The following is a 16,036-nucleotide window of genomic DNA, read 5'->3' as shown; positions in this document are numbered from 1 at the left end:
TAGTTTTTCGTCACGCATATCGCTTTGTCGTCATAAAACTGGTTTTTATAAGCATTTATGCGAAACAAACATAATCACCTGATTTCTCCAACATTTTCTTTAATAAAACTTGTAAGCTGCTTCTCATTATCACACCTTGCTGCAACGAATAGAGATATCGTTCTAAAGGTTCAAACCAGTACGTACTCAAGTATGCATTAACAAGCACTGAAGCAATCACACTCTAATGTTCAAAATGTAAAGGAATACACGAAGCGAGCGTGTGGTGAGTAAGGATGAATAATGCTACACGATTTTACTAGCTTCTGACGTTATAAATCGTCTAGAAGTTTGACTGTTGGGTCGTGTTATCTTCGAAGGAATACGGACGTACTATGAAGACTGCTCCGTTCGTGTCCGAGCTTTCTCTCCTTCTGTCCGTAATAATTCCCCAAAGTTGTCAAGAACATGGACTTCCCTTACAAATCAACCGAGACGTCCAAATTTTGTCCGCAAGAGCAAGCCGATGGCTTACGGCAAAGGAAGATGATCACCTATAATACGTTTTCCAGCGAAGATGAAAATCAAGTACATATTTCGGTAAGTTTAACGGAATAATAGGACTTCCTCTTCGAATCTAATCTGACGATGCTTACAGGTCGTACTAGCATTAATTTAGACGTTGCTGGCGTTCCAATTCAATGCAGCGACACAAAGAATACTTACCTGGATGGGAAGGAAAGCAATTGTGTGCTATCAAACATCCACGCGGAACCACAGGAAATGCCAAAACAAAGCAAAGAGTTTTCTGCATACTACCTACAGACATTCCAGGTAACCTTAATAGCTCCAGGCACTGAAGTATAAGTGGACCCCGTGTGTCATTGATGCTTTGCTAAGAGAAGAACCTTCTTCCAAACTGAACACTATTATTAAGGAGGTAGAAATACTCTCTGTGAACCAGTTATACTTCCCATCATTTCCACAATGTTATGTAACTACAGATCGCAAAGAATAAACTTTTGAAATTTATTCGTCCCAACAGAAGTAACGTTCAAGTCTTTTTACATCTTATCGTAGTACTTGTCGAGTCCAGGGATATCTTCCACGAGACCCTTTCTCTTGCGGACATTGCGGACAATGTCGTACACTAAGTGAACTCATTTAGTAAATAGAAAAATACACCAAGCAACTCATGTTTAAACAACTCACCCTTGTTACCAGGAGTCAAAGGATCGCCGGACATGGGTGACCAGTGATCAAGGACAGCCTATACAAAAAAGCATCCAAATGTTAGTATCGCCTTCACATAATCTCTCAAGTAAAACTTACTTGTGGGAAGGCCTGGCCTCCGGTCGCACTTCGCAGATCTGGAGTGAAGCCAAAGGATTCATTGACAGGCAAGTGAGCCTTGATGGTCATCATGGGGGTTCCCGGACGCTGTTCTTCAGAGAAGACGACACCGCGGCGACGGTTGAGTACGCTGTAGATACCGCCGATGGCGCTTTCTGGACACTGGATTTCGACGAGGTAAATGGGTTCCTGGATAGCCGGCTTTGCAGTCAGGGTCGATGCAAAGATGACACGGCGCGCGGTTGGCATGATCTGGCCACCGCCTCGGTGGATAGCGTCGGTGTGCAAGGTGACATCCAGAATGTTGAAGCGGCATCCGCGCAAGTTTTCATCGCATAGCGGTCCTTCCTTGGTAGCCCACTGGAAGGCTGCGACGAACGAGTCCTTGATTTCGTTGAGGTACTGGACAGCCTTGGTCGTGTCGACAAGCACGTTGGGGCCGGTGCTGTCTGGACCAAAGCACCAGATCTTGCGAGCTTCTGTCAAGTCCCATCCGTACTTCTCGGCAAGGTCGCGAGCACGCGCCTTGAAATCGTCTCTGGGGCCGATCTTTCCAGCATCGATTTCGTTCGACAGTTCCTCGTCGAGAGGTTCTGCGCGCATGTACAGACGGTTATGCTTGTTTGGTGACTTTGACAAACAGTCGATGGACGATCGGGCAGTGACGGTCTCGCGGTACTGTACGACGGGGTCACCTGTCTTGATGGGAACCTGTGCGTGGTCCTCTTCGAGATCCTTCAGAATAATCTCCAGGTGAAGCTCACCGGCACCAGCGACAATGTGTTCGCCGGAGTCGGATGTGTAAGTCAGGACGCAAGGATCAGATTTAGCAAGCCGCTTCAGACCATCGACCAACTTGGGCAGATCGTTCGCGTTCTTGACATCGACAGCGACCTGGACGACCGGGGAGACGGAGAACTTCATGACCTTCATGTTGTGTGCCACTTCAGAGGTGGAGATGGTACCGGACTTGACCAAGAACTGGTCAACACCAACGAGACCGACAATGTTGCCAGCAGGGCAGTCTTCGATAGCTTCGACGGTGCGACCCATCATGAGGACGGTTCGCTGAATGGACTTTATAGCCAGATCGTTCTTGGAGCCAGGCTGATAGTTGGGGCCCATGATGCGCACCTTTTGTCCAGCACGGGCTGTACCGGAGAAGACACGGCCAAAGGCGTAGAAACGACCCTTATCTGATGTGGGCACCATCTTGGAAACGTAAAGCATAAGCGGTGCATTGGGGTCGCAGTTACGAATGCCAGTTGCGCACTCGTCATCCAAGGGACCCTCATACAGGTTAGGTACACGGTAGCGCTGAGCAGTGACAGGCGACGGGAGATGAATACAGATCATTTCCAAAAGTGCATCGCCGCATGGTAAGAACTTGCGCATGACCACCTTCATGAGTTGCTTGCCCTCGAGGTCTTTCTCTTCTGACTTGAGCTGGATATTTAGCTTCTCGAGAAGCGTCGGGATCTGATCCTTCTTGAAGTTCATGATGGCATCAAACAGACGGTAGATGGGGTCCAGTACGAACATGTTAAAGGCCCGTTCCAGCGGTTTGCCGTCCGCATCGGTGCTCTTGGTTGACCACTTTTTGGTCTTTGGGTTGAAGTAGTTCTCACCCCATAATCTTTGCATGAGTTTATCTTGAGGAACACCAAACTTTTTAGAGTAACGAATAGCAAATTGTCGTAGAGTGAAGCCCCATCCGTGCAGACCAGATGCAAACGCGACGGTGCCTCTTTCTGGGTACACTTGGACGTCACCGAGAGCCTCGTCGAGGTACGTTGAAATAATAACATTGACAGATTCAATAGTACGTGCAAAAGTCTAATTGATGCGTGTGTTATTTGACGTGGTCCATCTGTGGACAGCGCAGGCTATGGATGATGACTTACATTATACAGTTCCTCCTTTTCGAGCTGCAGCTCCAGGAGGGCACGGTCGATCTTGTTGATGACCAGTACAGGTTTGATACGCTCCGTGAGAGCTTGTCGCAGGACTGTCTCTGTTTGGACGCAGACGCCCTCGATACAGTCCACGACAACGAGGGCGCCGTCTGTGACCCGCAGCGCAGCAGTGACTTCAGACGAAAAGTCGACGTGGCCGGGAGAGTCAATGAGGTTGATCAAGAACTCATGGCCTTCGGTCTTTTGGAATTTGATTTCCTTGATATCTTCTGGACTTGCAAGCTCAAAGTACATGGAAATAGCAGTTGACTTGATTGTAATGCCACGGTCTTGCTCATCTTGGCGGGTATCGGTAAAGCGCATGTCACCAGCGCGTCCGGCAGAGATAATGCCAGCTTTGGAGACTAGAGAGTCCGTCAAGGTAGACTTGCCATGGTCTACATGGGCAATCACAGACATGTTGCGGACATTTGTAGTCCGGTTCTAGTATTTGGCAAAAAACCCGTCAATCATCATATTTTTTTTTTCTCACACACGCAAGACAACACGAGACTAAAAAAGCCCCGCGCTCTAGTGTACGTACCATCAAACTACGAATCTCTTCGATTGTAAAATTCTACATAAAGGGAGCGTTAACGATATACGCCTTGGGAGGAGACGCGTGCGGTCTTTCTTTACACTTACCACTATGCGTTACAGACAGTGGGAGCCGGTTCAAGCGGCGAACCCAGATATAACGTGAGTTTTAATTTTATATGAGCACGGACCGTTGTTCATGCTAATACGTTACCCATCCTGTCTTGTTAGGAAAGAAAGGAGTAAAGCAAGTATAAAAAACAAGAAGAAGAAAAAAGGGAAGCGAGGGCAGTCGCGTGCCGGTTTTTATATACAGGCGACGACAAAAATTTCAATCAACTGTGTCACTTTTTCGTCTTGTTCCCATCACCTGTTCCAGCAACTCGCGTTCTCCAACCCATTTTAAAAGTAATTTGCTGCGGCTCGTCCCATCGGCCCACAACCTAGAGTATATTGTTGTTACGTATATCTATCCATCTGGCCTGAGGAGCTCACAATCCATGTATTGTTCTTTGGCAACCTTTTGGTAACAAACGCTGTTGTCGTTGTTGCTCTGTTTGAAGCTTGTATGCGTAGAGCACCACATACATTTTCCCATGGCCGCTTCAGCAAATAACCTCACCTGACCTCACACGTCGTCCACCGTCACCATTTTATTTCGCGCCCTCTCCTCCAGTCTCGATTTGCATCGTTGCTGCTGCTGCTGCGACAGAAAAGCTTCTTTCTATAAGCACGCTACTGAGGTGCAAGGCTGCGGATGCCAGGAGTTAACAAGCGCTTTCTCTGGATGTTAAGTGAGACAAGCACGCTCGCATGTTTGTGTACCAGTTGAAATGCATTGCATGAAGGGATAGCATTGGAAGGAGGATACCGCACTGGAAGTATTCATTATTCAAACGAACCAGTAAATGCTCGAAGAAGCGATATATTTCTTGATGACCGAGAATAGGCTTTACTCCACATTATGCAGACGTAAGCTGTCGCGAGTGAGCATGAAAACTTTAGCGGAGAAATGGAACCACCGACGCAATCCTTCTCAGGCAACGATGCAACCACGACGCGACGTTGACGTTTATTCGTTTACTGAAAGGAAGCCAACAATGGCTGCTGCCAGCAAGTGCAGCCAAAGGCACCAGTGCAAGTACAGCTATAATAAATATCAGAATACCACTGATTTTACCTCGTTATAGCAGCGATCATGAACCGCAAAGGATGGTATACACAGAACATTTGATATCTTTATTTATCTTACAGTGCAGAACGGAAAAGGCCGGCAAAAAATTGTAATACATCGAGTATCAATCCACGAAATATTCGCTGTCAAAAATCATGGATGCAATTGTGTGACCATACAGGCTGCCTAGACATTGGAAAATGTGTATTGTACAAACAATGGTCGCAGTATCTACATTGTATAAACGATACAGTGAGCAGGCAAGCAAGCAAAAAGTACACACTTCACAGTATATGTACCTCGCAATGGCATATCCGACAAGAGTGTAACGAGCACCATGAGTGTGAGTAGAATGCCGACAGCGTTGCCAATCGACCTTCCTAGGACGTCAAGATCCCATACGACGACGGCGAGGTGCGGCGCAGCGTTGGAAGTCAAGCTGATGAGACACGCAGCGGCTACTGTCCAATGCGTCCACAAACGTTTGTCCAAAAACGGTGACGAGCAGCTGAACCTTTCATAGACTCCAAAAATAAACAGGAGACTCAGATCGGCGCCGAGAGTGACGAGCGCAAACGGATCTGTCAAGTCATCCTCGCCACGCGCCGTAGCAGCGATAAGCGTCACGTTGGCAAGCAGCAGCATGACCGTGCCTGTCAGATCGTACCGGCTCCTTGCCGGCCTCGTCGTTGTCTTGTCCCCTGCGCCGCCGCTGCATGATATTACAACTCCATTCCAGTAGACCACCGATATGCATAATAGAAACATTGCGGCAAGGTCGCTCATTATTGATATGCACATAGCTGATGCCTTTTACCCAGTGAATGAGTGAGCGAGAAATATGAGACAGTGCCTCCCGCTTTTTCTTACCACGTGCGCCACCATAGGTACATAGTAGAACTGACCACACTGATATTCCAGGCACGCTGTGACAGCCGTGGTCATGAGCATCCCTGCACCTGCTCCCCGGAGAGCAGTGGCGAGAGATACCTCGAAAATGGATTGCGCGAGGTGCGTGTACAAGGTACCAAACAAAAAGGTGATCAAGGCCGCAGCAGAGGCACAGCTTCGCGCACGCGATGTACATCGACTGACTTTATTTTTTGTAACATTCAAAACGTTAAATTTGTTGTTTCGATGTAGAAAGTTCTGGTCTCGCTTGTATACATTACCTTGCGGCATAGCAATTGACATTCCCAGTAGATACACCGTCGCAAGCCAGGACGGGGATGGCCTGCAGCGACAGTTGTTAGCAACTAGAAGGACTCTACATCGTCATTCAACAAGTTATTTTACTCACTTGCTACCAGACATGAATTCGAACTTCCCGTCAGTATCCATAAACTCAATGTTGATGTATCGCTGTAGATCCAAACTGACGACGAAAATCGAAATGCATATGCTAATTGGGTACGATTGTTATGTTTTCAAAAATCCGAGAAACGCAGTCAGGACCAAACTTACCTTGGAATGTAAACTGACGAATATCTACTTCCACTTCTCCTGCTGCTACTGCTGCTGCTGCTGATAGTTGCAGACCTTGTCTGTGCTGCACCGTCGTCAATCATCGATATCCGAACTGATGCCTCCTGGCTGCAGCTGCCGTTGCTTCGTATCGCGTCGTATGCCAGGAACCGGGTGGCTCCCGCCGATTCGATCGATCCGTATCCAGCCATCATGCGCCAGGAAGAGAAAGAAAAAAGAAAGAGAGAGAAATTGGAACACTCCAAGTAGAAGGAAATGTTTGTTATTGATATGTGTTAGCACACGCGAACCAAATGGTGGTGTCCTCCGATGTTTCATCATCTGTTTGAGGCGGCTAATGCAAGGGAGAGCTATCGATTGAGCCCGTAAGCAGTGCAATGTGCATCTCTTTAGATAGCAAAAGTCTAAATAGAAGCCTTGGCGCTTTCCAACGACACGTCAAATAAATATAGCAAGATGCATATGCTTTAGCTGCTCGCAATGCATCTCGAGCAAATATAAGCAGCAGCAGCAGCCGCCATTATTACATTCATTGCAACATGCTTTTGTATTAAGAGGTCACACTTAAGTGCTGGCCATATTATAGATCTGGCTTTTTAAGGGAGTAGTACTTTTTACAAGCGTGCAAGAGCGAGGATGCGGAAGGAATAGAGAGCCCAGGATTTTCGTCCTAAATGATGAGATGGTCCTCCTGCTCTTTCGACGTTGCACAGATTCCTGCGGGAAGATGATTTAGTGCATGAGGATATCCACACTTGCAAGGACGTCTATAGCCACCTGCATCGTCTCAGTGACCACGGCAGTTATCGTAGTATCCCGTCCAAAGCAACTAATGCACCAGTGTCCAGTCGCTCGCCCAGTCTTATCACAAACACTGAAATCGTCTGTGATCTAAATGATGCCGTTCAAAATGCTTGGTATATATACAACCATATATTCTTTTCCTTTTTTTGGACAAAACTAAACTGCAGATTACAACCAAAAATAAAATGTACAAAAGCCAAACAAGAAAAATGGAGATGGGTGGCTATGAGGTATATGAGAAATGGGTTGTGGTGGTATCGTAAAATGATAAGGGTGTTCGGTGGTGGTGATGATAATTCTGTGAAACGGCTTGCTTGTGTGGAGGACAGGGTGGTGGTGGTGCGATGGTAGCGGACGATAGGCTGCTTACGCTGCTAGCAGGCGATGATGACAGTAAGCTCGGGGACCGGCTCAACGATGGGACGTCGGATACTGGTAACGTTGGACAAGATGAGGAGGAGGAGCAGGAAGAGGATGAGGAAATGGATGACGCCGTTGCTGACGACGATGCTCTTGAACCCAACGACGTGGCGGCAGCAGCAGATCTTGGAAAGTCGCGCAACTCACGCCAGTCGTATCCCAAAAGAGGATGATTACGAAGTGCATCCGCCCTTAGACATTGCTCACTGCAATATAGAGATTCCTGTTTAAATAATGATAAATTGTTAGAAGAAGGACAGCCGGAATAGATCGTGGATAATATATACTGAAAAGACATCAATGGCACTGTCGCAGAACGTGCACCAGTTGAGATCGCTCATGCAAACAAGTGAAGAGAGGAAGAAGAAGCAGCCCGCAGGTGGAAGAGCTCACAGACGCACCAACGGCGGCAGAGATGTGAGGTATTTATAAGATAGCCAAAAACGTCATCGTCGTCAACAGCAAAAAAACTGGAAGCAAAGTGGGTGGTACCACGGGTACAGTACGAAGGAGGAAAAAAAAAGAGAGGACTCTCTCATCCCCCCGCGTGATGCTTGTTCGTCATCATCATTGGGAGCCAAACCTTGATAATAACTCTGCTGCTGCTGCCGTGTCTCTGTGCGTCGGCCCACTCTGCTTTTTCTTTTCACCCGCCCGACCAGCAGTAAGCCGGCTGCAAGGCAAGGCAATGCGGGGACCCGAAGGGTGCGGTACTTGCCTTTGCTAGTTGAGCAAATAACAGAGAGTTGGGGACTGTCCAAGGCAAGATATGCAGAGTTCCCGCGTAGAGGTGTGAAGAAAAGGGGGACGCACAGGGGTCAAGATGCCAAAAATGTGTGTGATGGGAAACTTTACGTGTTCGTTTCCATCCACAGGGCTAGGTCAGGTCACTTTTTCTCTTCTTGGTGGAGTAACGATTTTCCCTTTCTCTATCTGCACCTCCTTTGAACCCATGACATAATTTCTAACGAATCATCACTTGCAGCAGTCGTTCGCCGCGTAGGACAAGATGATACAATCAACTAATCGATATCTTTTCTGGTCTGATCCGTGCGTGTAAACACAAGAAACGGTTAAATTGCTTTTGCGTTCAGGACGCGTTTCAAATTGTTTCAATTTCATCTCAAATAAGCATGAGAAATATTACTCTTTATTACCCATACAGATAAAACGTGCGTAAAAGTAAAGTGGAAAGAAACAATAGACAAGTCGATCAAAAAGCAGGTTCAAGATTTAGCAAGTGGCCCGCGTAGGTAGGAGGATGTTGGAACCAGATCCAATTTGAAAATGTGCACAGAGTGTACACGTGCAAAGCCCGCCTACATTACCTCCATTCTCTAACATTCACTGCAATCAATATCGCGCAAATGTGGTTAGAAATTGCAAACACGAGCATAGGTAAGCAGACGCCCCTCTAGTATATTTCATTGTACATGTACATTCTGGATATTATGATTATGCGAACATATCTTCAATCTGCTCTGGTTTTACTTCACTATCTTGCTGCTCGTCTTCCATAGGTTCACCATCCAGATCTTCCATGGGCTCACCGTCCAAATCCTCCATGGGCTCACCGTCCAAATCCTCCATGGGCTCGCCGTCAACGTCCTCGATAAGTTCGCCGTCAAGAGGTTCTGATGGTACCTTTTCTTGCTCCGGTGTCTCCTCTTTTCCTTGCTCTGCAGGGTTTCCTGGTATGCTACGTTCTTCGTGCGCATCCTCTTCAGATGGCATTGCGTCTTTCCGTACAAAAATTTCGGTTAGATTGTCAATGTGATGTTTAGGAAACACCATCCAATTTTCCCAAGCGGATAGCACGTTGCATATATGTCTCTGCCATTGCGGATTAGAATTTTCGTGATAACTGTCAGCAATGTCTTCATGGACATACCCTCACTTGCTCCGCTTTAAGACGTGCCGTTATCGATCGGTATATGGCATTAAAGTGTTCAAATACAGCTGGTAATTGGTTCTCGAGACTGGGTCATATGTAAGATAATCTACTCTTTGTACGCCAATTATCTTCAATGAGACTTACCCAACGCGATACTTCCAAGCGTTTGCAACGTGCGCACCGCTGTTGTGCAGAATATCAGATACCAAGTAAAGTCTAGCAAGCTTCGTAGCCAGGGACGTCTCGGGCAATAAAAGCGATCTTATTAGGATATCAATAACTTCATCAGCTGCATCTGCGTGGTCTATGGCAAATTCCATAGCACGCGCGATCGTTCCTCGTTGGAACGTCACTTGTCGAACCATAATCTCGAATCTTTGCTTTGCTACTTTGCCTAGGACACCCTTTGGAACGATTCCTCGCGCCTTTTCCTTTTCTTCGTCGTCTGTGTCCAGCAAAACGTCATTCATACCCTGCATCACCCATTTTCAGCAAAACCGAGACAACATTCGGATAGATGCACGGATATTTACCTCGTCGTCAAATGGCACTTCTGGCGGGATCCACCACGCACCGCCTTCAAACATTTGAAAAGGTTCAGTGCGCCACTGCGACCTTGTGTCGCCTTGCAGTATCGAATATAACCGCCATCGATAGTAAATATGTTCCTCAGACTGGTAACCATTAAGTCATTCGTCGTTTGCACCAAAGAATATACAAACAAGTTTACCTTGTTGTCAAACAAAAATTGAAATTTGGGATTTCCTTTCTCGCGGTCCATTATCACTGCCTAAATTACATAGCCGAGTCAGAAACAGGAACGTCAGTGCTCTTTTCCGGTTTGTACCTCAAAATCAGGACCATGACGTGCGACGCGTTCCACGAGCCGATGGATAATTTTGACTTGCTGCATGTTGTGCGGTTTTACAACACGGACTTCTGCCCGAGGTTTGGACATCTAACAACAGTTTCCGCATCAGTATCCGTAGAGAACGTAACATAGTAAAATAAACTCACTCCGCCTTTATCGACAACAACAGCGTTGAATGGTAAGCCAGTAGAAGCAGGCTTTGATTTTTCCAATACTGATCGAACGAATAACTCTATTATTATACTACTTTCACACCAACTCACAAAGCTTTCCTACTACTTACCGAATACAGGTTTTGGAGGTAATGGGACGGCCTTGCTCCATCCGACTTTCATTTCGTGACCATGAAACACATATCCATCAAGGTTGTTCAACGCTTGCTCGGCGTCGCTTCTGGTCATGAAGCTCACGAAACCACAATTCCGCTTCCTGTCCATTTCTTCCTGTGTACGCGGCCACATAATCTTTACCGACGCGATAGGCCCGTATTTTGCAAACTCTTGACACAACATTATCTCGTTCACCTGGATACACATTGTTATTTGGACATTATTGTTACACATTCAAGTATACTGCCTACATACCGAAGGACTAATGTTACCGACGTACAAGTTGGTAGTAGTTGGATCCCCAACGTCGAAAGATCCCACACTGTTTTCATGAACTGCTAAACTTCGATTAGCTGATATGCTTTCAATGGTTGAGAGAGATCAAGAAGAATACATGTTGACGCTGGAGCCGATGGCGTACGATACGCGTCTCGGGCGGATGGTACACTGTCGGTATATGCGGATGTTGTTTGAGCTTGAGCTTGAGCTTGTTGCCGCATGCGCAATCGATCCTCCCTATCTTCTTGCTCTCTACACTTAAGTTTTAGCTATCCAAATCCTACGACAGTCGGGCTTCCTATTTAATGCATACTTTTTGATCTCCTGGAGAAAGGTATCCAAATTTCGCTTCTTTTGTGCTTTTGCCTCTTTCATTGCCAATGCCTAGTACACCGTGTAAATACTCGTGTAATGGATGCTGATAACCGTTGCTTACATCGTCTTCATCGTCATCTTCATCGTCTTGCATTCGATTTTGCAGTTTTCGAAGCTTTGGTTGAGATTTTGGCAGAGCAGCCTCTCCCGCCTTTACGAACGGCATAGGTTTGTAATTAGGCTTTGGTGCAGGCGGTTTAGATGATGTCGTGAATATGTGTGCAGAAGGACGAGGAGGTGGAGAAGAAATTGACGATGTTGGTCTTGAAGCAGATGGCTGGTTTGACCGTGCATAGTCAGACTTTGGAGCAGGTTGTTCTCCAGCTATACACCAATATCCCGTTATCATACACGTATCCATTGTATGTATATCGCTGACATGCGTATTACCCGTTGGATTCAAAGTTCCAGACTTTACAAAGGATGAGGTGCCCAAACGATATTCCGTAGGTTCTTCGAACGATGCAATGATTTCTGCATATACTTTTGCCGCTTCTTCTGACTCTTGCTGCAATGGAAAAAGCTGGTCTAAGTATCTCACACACTGGTCCGTAAAGTATCCCATCACACCTTTTTCTTTTGTTCAGCTTCTTCTTTGTGTCTTTGGAATGCTGATTTTCGATATGTTCCCATCGTGAAAGCTTGCAACTTCTTGGCTGATATAGGCTGGAATCGAGTTCAGAACCACGTAATAGCTATGAATGGATCAAGAGCTGCTAACCTTTGGCTTCACTCGAGGACGTTCCGGCGAAGGTGAACGTTCTGATGGGCTAGACCGCTTTTGACCTCGTCGATCCATATTTGCAAAGCAAACGAAGTGCTGAAAGAGGATGAGTTGCGCGGAGTGCCGAATCAAAGAGAGTTTTTGGGAATTGTTCTTTCCAGCAGCAGCTGTCAAAAAGACGCTTCGCTTCGCGTATGTCAGTCGCACGTTCCGGCAATGTATTTCTTCGCGTCGTCCAATCTCGCCTACGTTGCAATTGCAGTTTGAACAAGGGCAGAGTAAGCGTCGCACCCTTGCATTCAACGCGACGCAACGGTACCACCAGCAACTGGGATCCGCTTGAATCGAAAAAGACGGCTGCCCAGCCTCCCAAAGAAAGTACGAGTGAACTTTTCAATGCGATCGACTCTCTGAAACCAAAATCGAGCAAGCAACGAAAACTCGTTCTCAGCAACGCAAAGTACAAAGAATTGCAATCGCGGCTTAATCACCAATTTACCAAACCTCAGCTTCACTTATACTTGAAGAACAAACAGCAAGCTGCCAGCTCGAAGCTACGGAAAACCGACCTGTTGCGAATTATTGTGACAGATGTTTGGGGTATTAAAAGTACAGATGACGTGAAGAGAGAAGCAGAGCAACGAAAGAAGGATTTCATCGAAAGACATCACGCCGCCACTCGCGCGCAACTCTACTTTATCCTTGGTGACAATGGTGCCGCTCTCAAAGCAGTCGAAGAAGAATGCAAAGTGAATATCCAGATATACCTGGAGGATTGTCAGTACTCTATCAATGGACGAGAACCTGACGTCGCAAAGGCAGAAAAGAGGATTAGAGAATCGCTGGACCTAGTTCAAGAAGAAATGGATCTTCCGCAGATCAAAAGCACCATCTCTACCCATTATGTCAACGCCGCCGTTCAACCCATACTTCATCATATATCTCGAGGCTGCGACACATATATCGAGTTGGAGAATGGCAAGGTAAACGCACATAAATGCGAGCTACATTAGGCCATTGTGTGTACTCATATGGATACAGTTCTCGTTAACAGCACGCAACTCTGAAGACATCAGCAAAGCAAAGCGTATATTGGATTTTGCTGTCACCGATCTCGACCTTACGACAAAGCGACCATTGGACGCTGCAGATGATTTGTTTATTGATCGCTCGTGGCTACCACGCGAAGGAGAGCCTAGTTCTACAAAGTCGGCATCGATGGCAGCAGCAGAAAGATTTGAAGATACGAGCAATCTAGTTGATACATATGATTCCGCAGCTGTTGATCGGAATGCCTCCCTCGCTGATACATCGAGCGAGCCATTAAGAAATGATGACTCGACAGCACAACAAGGAAACCAGAAACTGCTTGCATTTATGCCTGTCCATGACTCGAGGGCGATGCCATTAACAGCAAAAGCTAGTGGTTGGTGTCGATTATATAGTTTGAAACCTAGCAAGGTAAAAAGACAATACCAAATATGATTTTCTTGAATATGATAAGAATGGCAGAAACATTTATAGCAATCAGACGACTCTGCATTGTCGTTTTATCACTTGTCAAGTCGGGAAAGGTTAGTATAGTGAGATTGCTTGCTCGAATATTCTATTTTTTAACGCCACTTTTTTGTAGTGCACCTGAATCCGCAGATGCGACTATCCAAGACATCAAGGAACGCATAAGTAGCAAGTTGCAGCTTGAGAAGGGTGGAAATGTATACCTAGATGCAAAGTGAGTATCTTTTCGGCGGGAAATGAAATTATAACTATTATCCTGTTGCTTACTAAATAACATCTAGATTCGGCCACGTTCTATTCGAAAATCCTCCCTTCCAGGATAACGTGTTTTTGTCGCCATCCTTGCTAGATTCATTTGATACGACAAATTTGAAGGAGCATTTGGAGATTATGCAACGACGCCGCATTTTCTTTGGAACGTAAGATATTTGTTTTTCTTGCTAACATGGTAGAGCCTTTCTGACAAGGAACAAATAGCCATGCGCCATCCTCCATCACTTCACCTTTAATTCCAATTAATTATGCCAAGGGTCGACTTCATCAGCGCTTTGTCAATGTGGAATACGTCAACAGCAAACTTCTCGGAAGCAGTGCAAATAGTCCATTCAGCAGACTTTCTATGACATTCACAGTTGACGATGCAGGGCATTTATCAAGACAGGCGGTAATCGGCGAATATGAACGTACCATGGTAGATCTGGTTGCTATTAAAGGGTAAGTATTATAGGATAGTTTATATCACAGCTAGTGGTAACACGTAAGAACGATCCAGATACGTGGATGCACAAATATCAGCAAAGCGGTACACGCTTCTCCGTGATAATGAATCGGAGGAGACAGGAAATTTGAAATCTGAAGTTATCCCTGACTCTGTAGCTGAAGCTATTGCTAACAGCAAACTCGCTGGGTGAATATGGATACGACGACCAACCTAGATGGATTTTCGATCCTAACATTTTTTTGTTTAGTTACACGGACCTGGAATGCCCAGCAGCAATCGATGTACATGGCGATGAGATGCAGCTTACAGAGATCTCATTTTGCAACGAGGCACGATATATGGTGGATGATAGCCTGCTTACCGTCCGAGATATCGAACGAATCAATGCACAGTCAAGAGGCACTGAATACAATGTAAGTAAGATCGACAATCAATGCACCAAGTTGCTTACAGTCATTATCTAGTTAACGCCATTCCAAGCTGATACTATCCCACTTTCATCAGAAGACGTTGAGCCCATTGCGAATGGCCTGGAGCATTGGGACACCTTCCTTAACAACATTGCATCGTTGGCATCACGTTGGAAATATCTTATGCGATAGACTTGGTTATAGGGAGCTATTTTTACAGTACTCATGTACACACATTTATTTAAAAATGTATAAGAAAACATGTATTGAACAAGGGGTATATGCGGCGATTTACACTTTGAGTTTTGTCTTTACTTGGTCCTCGAGTTCTTCCGCATCGCTATCCCCTTCACCATCATCGTTCTCTTCCTCTTCGTCGCTGTCAAAATCATCATCGCTATTCTCAAAATCGCTACCGAAATCGAAATCGCTGTCTTCGAAATCTTCGGCTTTGAGTTCTGGCACTTCGTCGCCACGTTCGAGTTTTCGAAGATAGCTGCGCTGTTGCCGCAGAGGTAACAATTTCAAAAGTCGCATCTGCTCTTGCTCCTCCTTTGCCAGATCCTGCTCCGTCTTGATATCCTCTTTGCTGTTCAGCGAATCACATTATCGTTAGCAACCCGGTTTGGTATTCTCGCTAAGCAACATTACTTTGTGATAATCTCTTTGCTTTCTAGGCACTTGGCGCACACTTTCTTCTCTTTGGCGCAGTTGTTACACAGAACATGGTATGCTTCTCGAATTGCTTTTTGCTCGCAATTTGTACTGCAATGCATGATTTAGAAAACAAATGTAGTTTCCATTGGAACATACTGTGCACTTACCATTTCTTGGGTGCTGTCAAGGGCTTGTATTTTCGAAACTTCTTTCGCCACAGAATCACGTCCGTGCATCGCTGGCATAGGCCGTACACCGGGAGTGCAGTGATCTCTCTGGTCTTTTTCGAGTTTTTGTTGTGCTTGTACGCTGTAGTGTTTTGGTACTTTTGCCCTTTTTTGCGATTGTTGCCCTTTCGATTGCTGGTTTTCTTTTCGTATGAGGCCATTGTAAGGAGGAAGAGAAAGTGTACGGTGAATGTGCCTGAACAATTCCACAACTTTTTCTCAGCCACTTTTCCCAAAATCGGGGCAGAGCATTCATGCACATCTCCCAAATCAATGCCTTCAAAAAATTTTATGTGTGGAAAGTGATCAACGAAATGAAAAATG

General features: G+C 45.9%; 6 protein-coding genes across 6 annotated transcripts; 1 reads left to right on the top strand and 5 right to left on the bottom strand.

Annotated features, from left to right (window-relative positions):
- Positions 1 to 1,043: 1,043 nt before the first annotated feature.
- On the bottom strand, positions 1,044 to 3,834 carry VTP01DRAFT_1511 (uncharacterized protein; the record flags this gene model as incomplete). Its single annotated transcript, XM_069379870.1, has 5 exons — positions 1,044 to 1,129; positions 1,192 to 1,249; positions 1,312 to 3,168; positions 3,237 to 3,731; positions 3,832 to 3,834. The coding sequence occupies 5 exons, from the start codon at positions 3,832 to 3,834 to the stop codon at positions 1,044 to 1,046; spliced, it is 2,499 nt and encodes an 832-aa protein (XP_069237935.1).
- Positions 3,835 to 5,122: 1,288 nt separating this feature from the next.
- VTP01DRAFT_1510 (uncharacterized protein) lies at positions 5,123 to 6,677 on the bottom strand (the record flags this gene model as incomplete). Its single annotated transcript, XM_069379869.1, has 6 exons — positions 5,123 to 5,229; positions 5,298 to 5,808; positions 5,869 to 6,092; positions 6,171 to 6,232; positions 6,299 to 6,400; positions 6,463 to 6,677. The coding sequence occupies 6 exons, from the start codon at positions 6,675 to 6,677 to the stop codon at positions 5,123 to 5,125; spliced, it is 1,221 nt and encodes a 406-aa protein (XP_069237934.1).
- Positions 6,678 to 7,510: 833 nt separating this feature from the next.
- Positions 7,511 to 8,048, bottom strand: VTP01DRAFT_1509 (uncharacterized protein; the record flags this gene model as incomplete). The annotated part of the gene is made up of 2 exons (XM_069379867.1): positions 7,511 to 7,930; positions 7,995 to 8,048. 2 exons carry the CDS (start codon positions 8,046 to 8,048, stop codon positions 7,511 to 7,513), a joined length of 474 nt encoding a protein of 157 aa, XP_069237933.1.
- A 1,114-nt stretch (positions 8,049 to 9,162) lies between these two features.
- Positions 9,163 to 12,254, bottom strand: VTP01DRAFT_1508 (uncharacterized protein; the record flags this gene model as incomplete). Its single annotated transcript, XM_069379866.1, has 15 exons — positions 9,163 to 9,540; positions 9,599 to 9,686; positions 9,746 to 10,074; positions 10,135 to 10,275; positions 10,332 to 10,391; positions 10,449 to 10,559; positions 10,619 to 10,686; positions 10,756 to 10,996; positions 11,057 to 11,136; positions 11,196 to 11,332; positions 11,394 to 11,464; positions 11,517 to 11,779; positions 11,846 to 11,963; positions 12,026 to 12,121; positions 12,177 to 12,254. 15 exons carry the CDS (start codon positions 12,252 to 12,254, stop codon positions 9,163 to 9,165), a joined length of 2,259 nt encoding a protein of 752 aa, XP_069237932.1.
- A 119-nt stretch (positions 12,255 to 12,373) lies between these two features.
- VTP01DRAFT_1507 (uncharacterized protein) lies at positions 12,374 to 15,020 on the top strand (the record flags this gene model as incomplete). Its single annotated transcript, XM_069379865.1, has 9 exons — positions 12,374 to 13,162; positions 13,221 to 13,640; positions 13,704 to 13,753; positions 13,813 to 13,911; positions 13,979 to 14,116; positions 14,175 to 14,411; positions 14,470 to 14,604; positions 14,666 to 14,831; positions 14,883 to 15,020. 9 exons carry the CDS (start codon positions 12,374 to 12,376, stop codon positions 15,018 to 15,020), a joined length of 2,172 nt encoding a protein of 723 aa, XP_069237931.1.
- A 99-nt stretch (positions 15,021 to 15,119) lies between these two features.
- Positions 15,120 to 15,873, bottom strand: VTP01DRAFT_1506 (uncharacterized protein; the record flags this gene model as incomplete). Its single annotated transcript, XM_069379864.1, has 3 exons — positions 15,120 to 15,417; positions 15,480 to 15,593; positions 15,653 to 15,873. The coding sequence occupies 3 exons, from the start codon at positions 15,871 to 15,873 to the stop codon at positions 15,120 to 15,122; spliced, it is 633 nt and encodes a 210-aa protein (XP_069237930.1).
- Between the last annotated feature and the right edge of the window lie 163 nt (positions 15,874 to 16,036).

The sequence above is a fragment of the Rhizomucor pusillus genome (genome assembly GCF_041956525.1).
Source record: "Rhizomucor pusillus strain CBS 183.67 unplaced genomic scaffold VTP01scaffold_11, whole genome shotgun sequence".
In the NCBI taxonomy this organism is placed as follows: Eukaryota; Fungi; Mucoromycota; class Mucoromycetes; order Mucorales; family Lichtheimiaceae; genus Rhizomucor; species Rhizomucor pusillus.
This window is presented reverse-complemented; position numbering and strand designations above follow the sequence as displayed.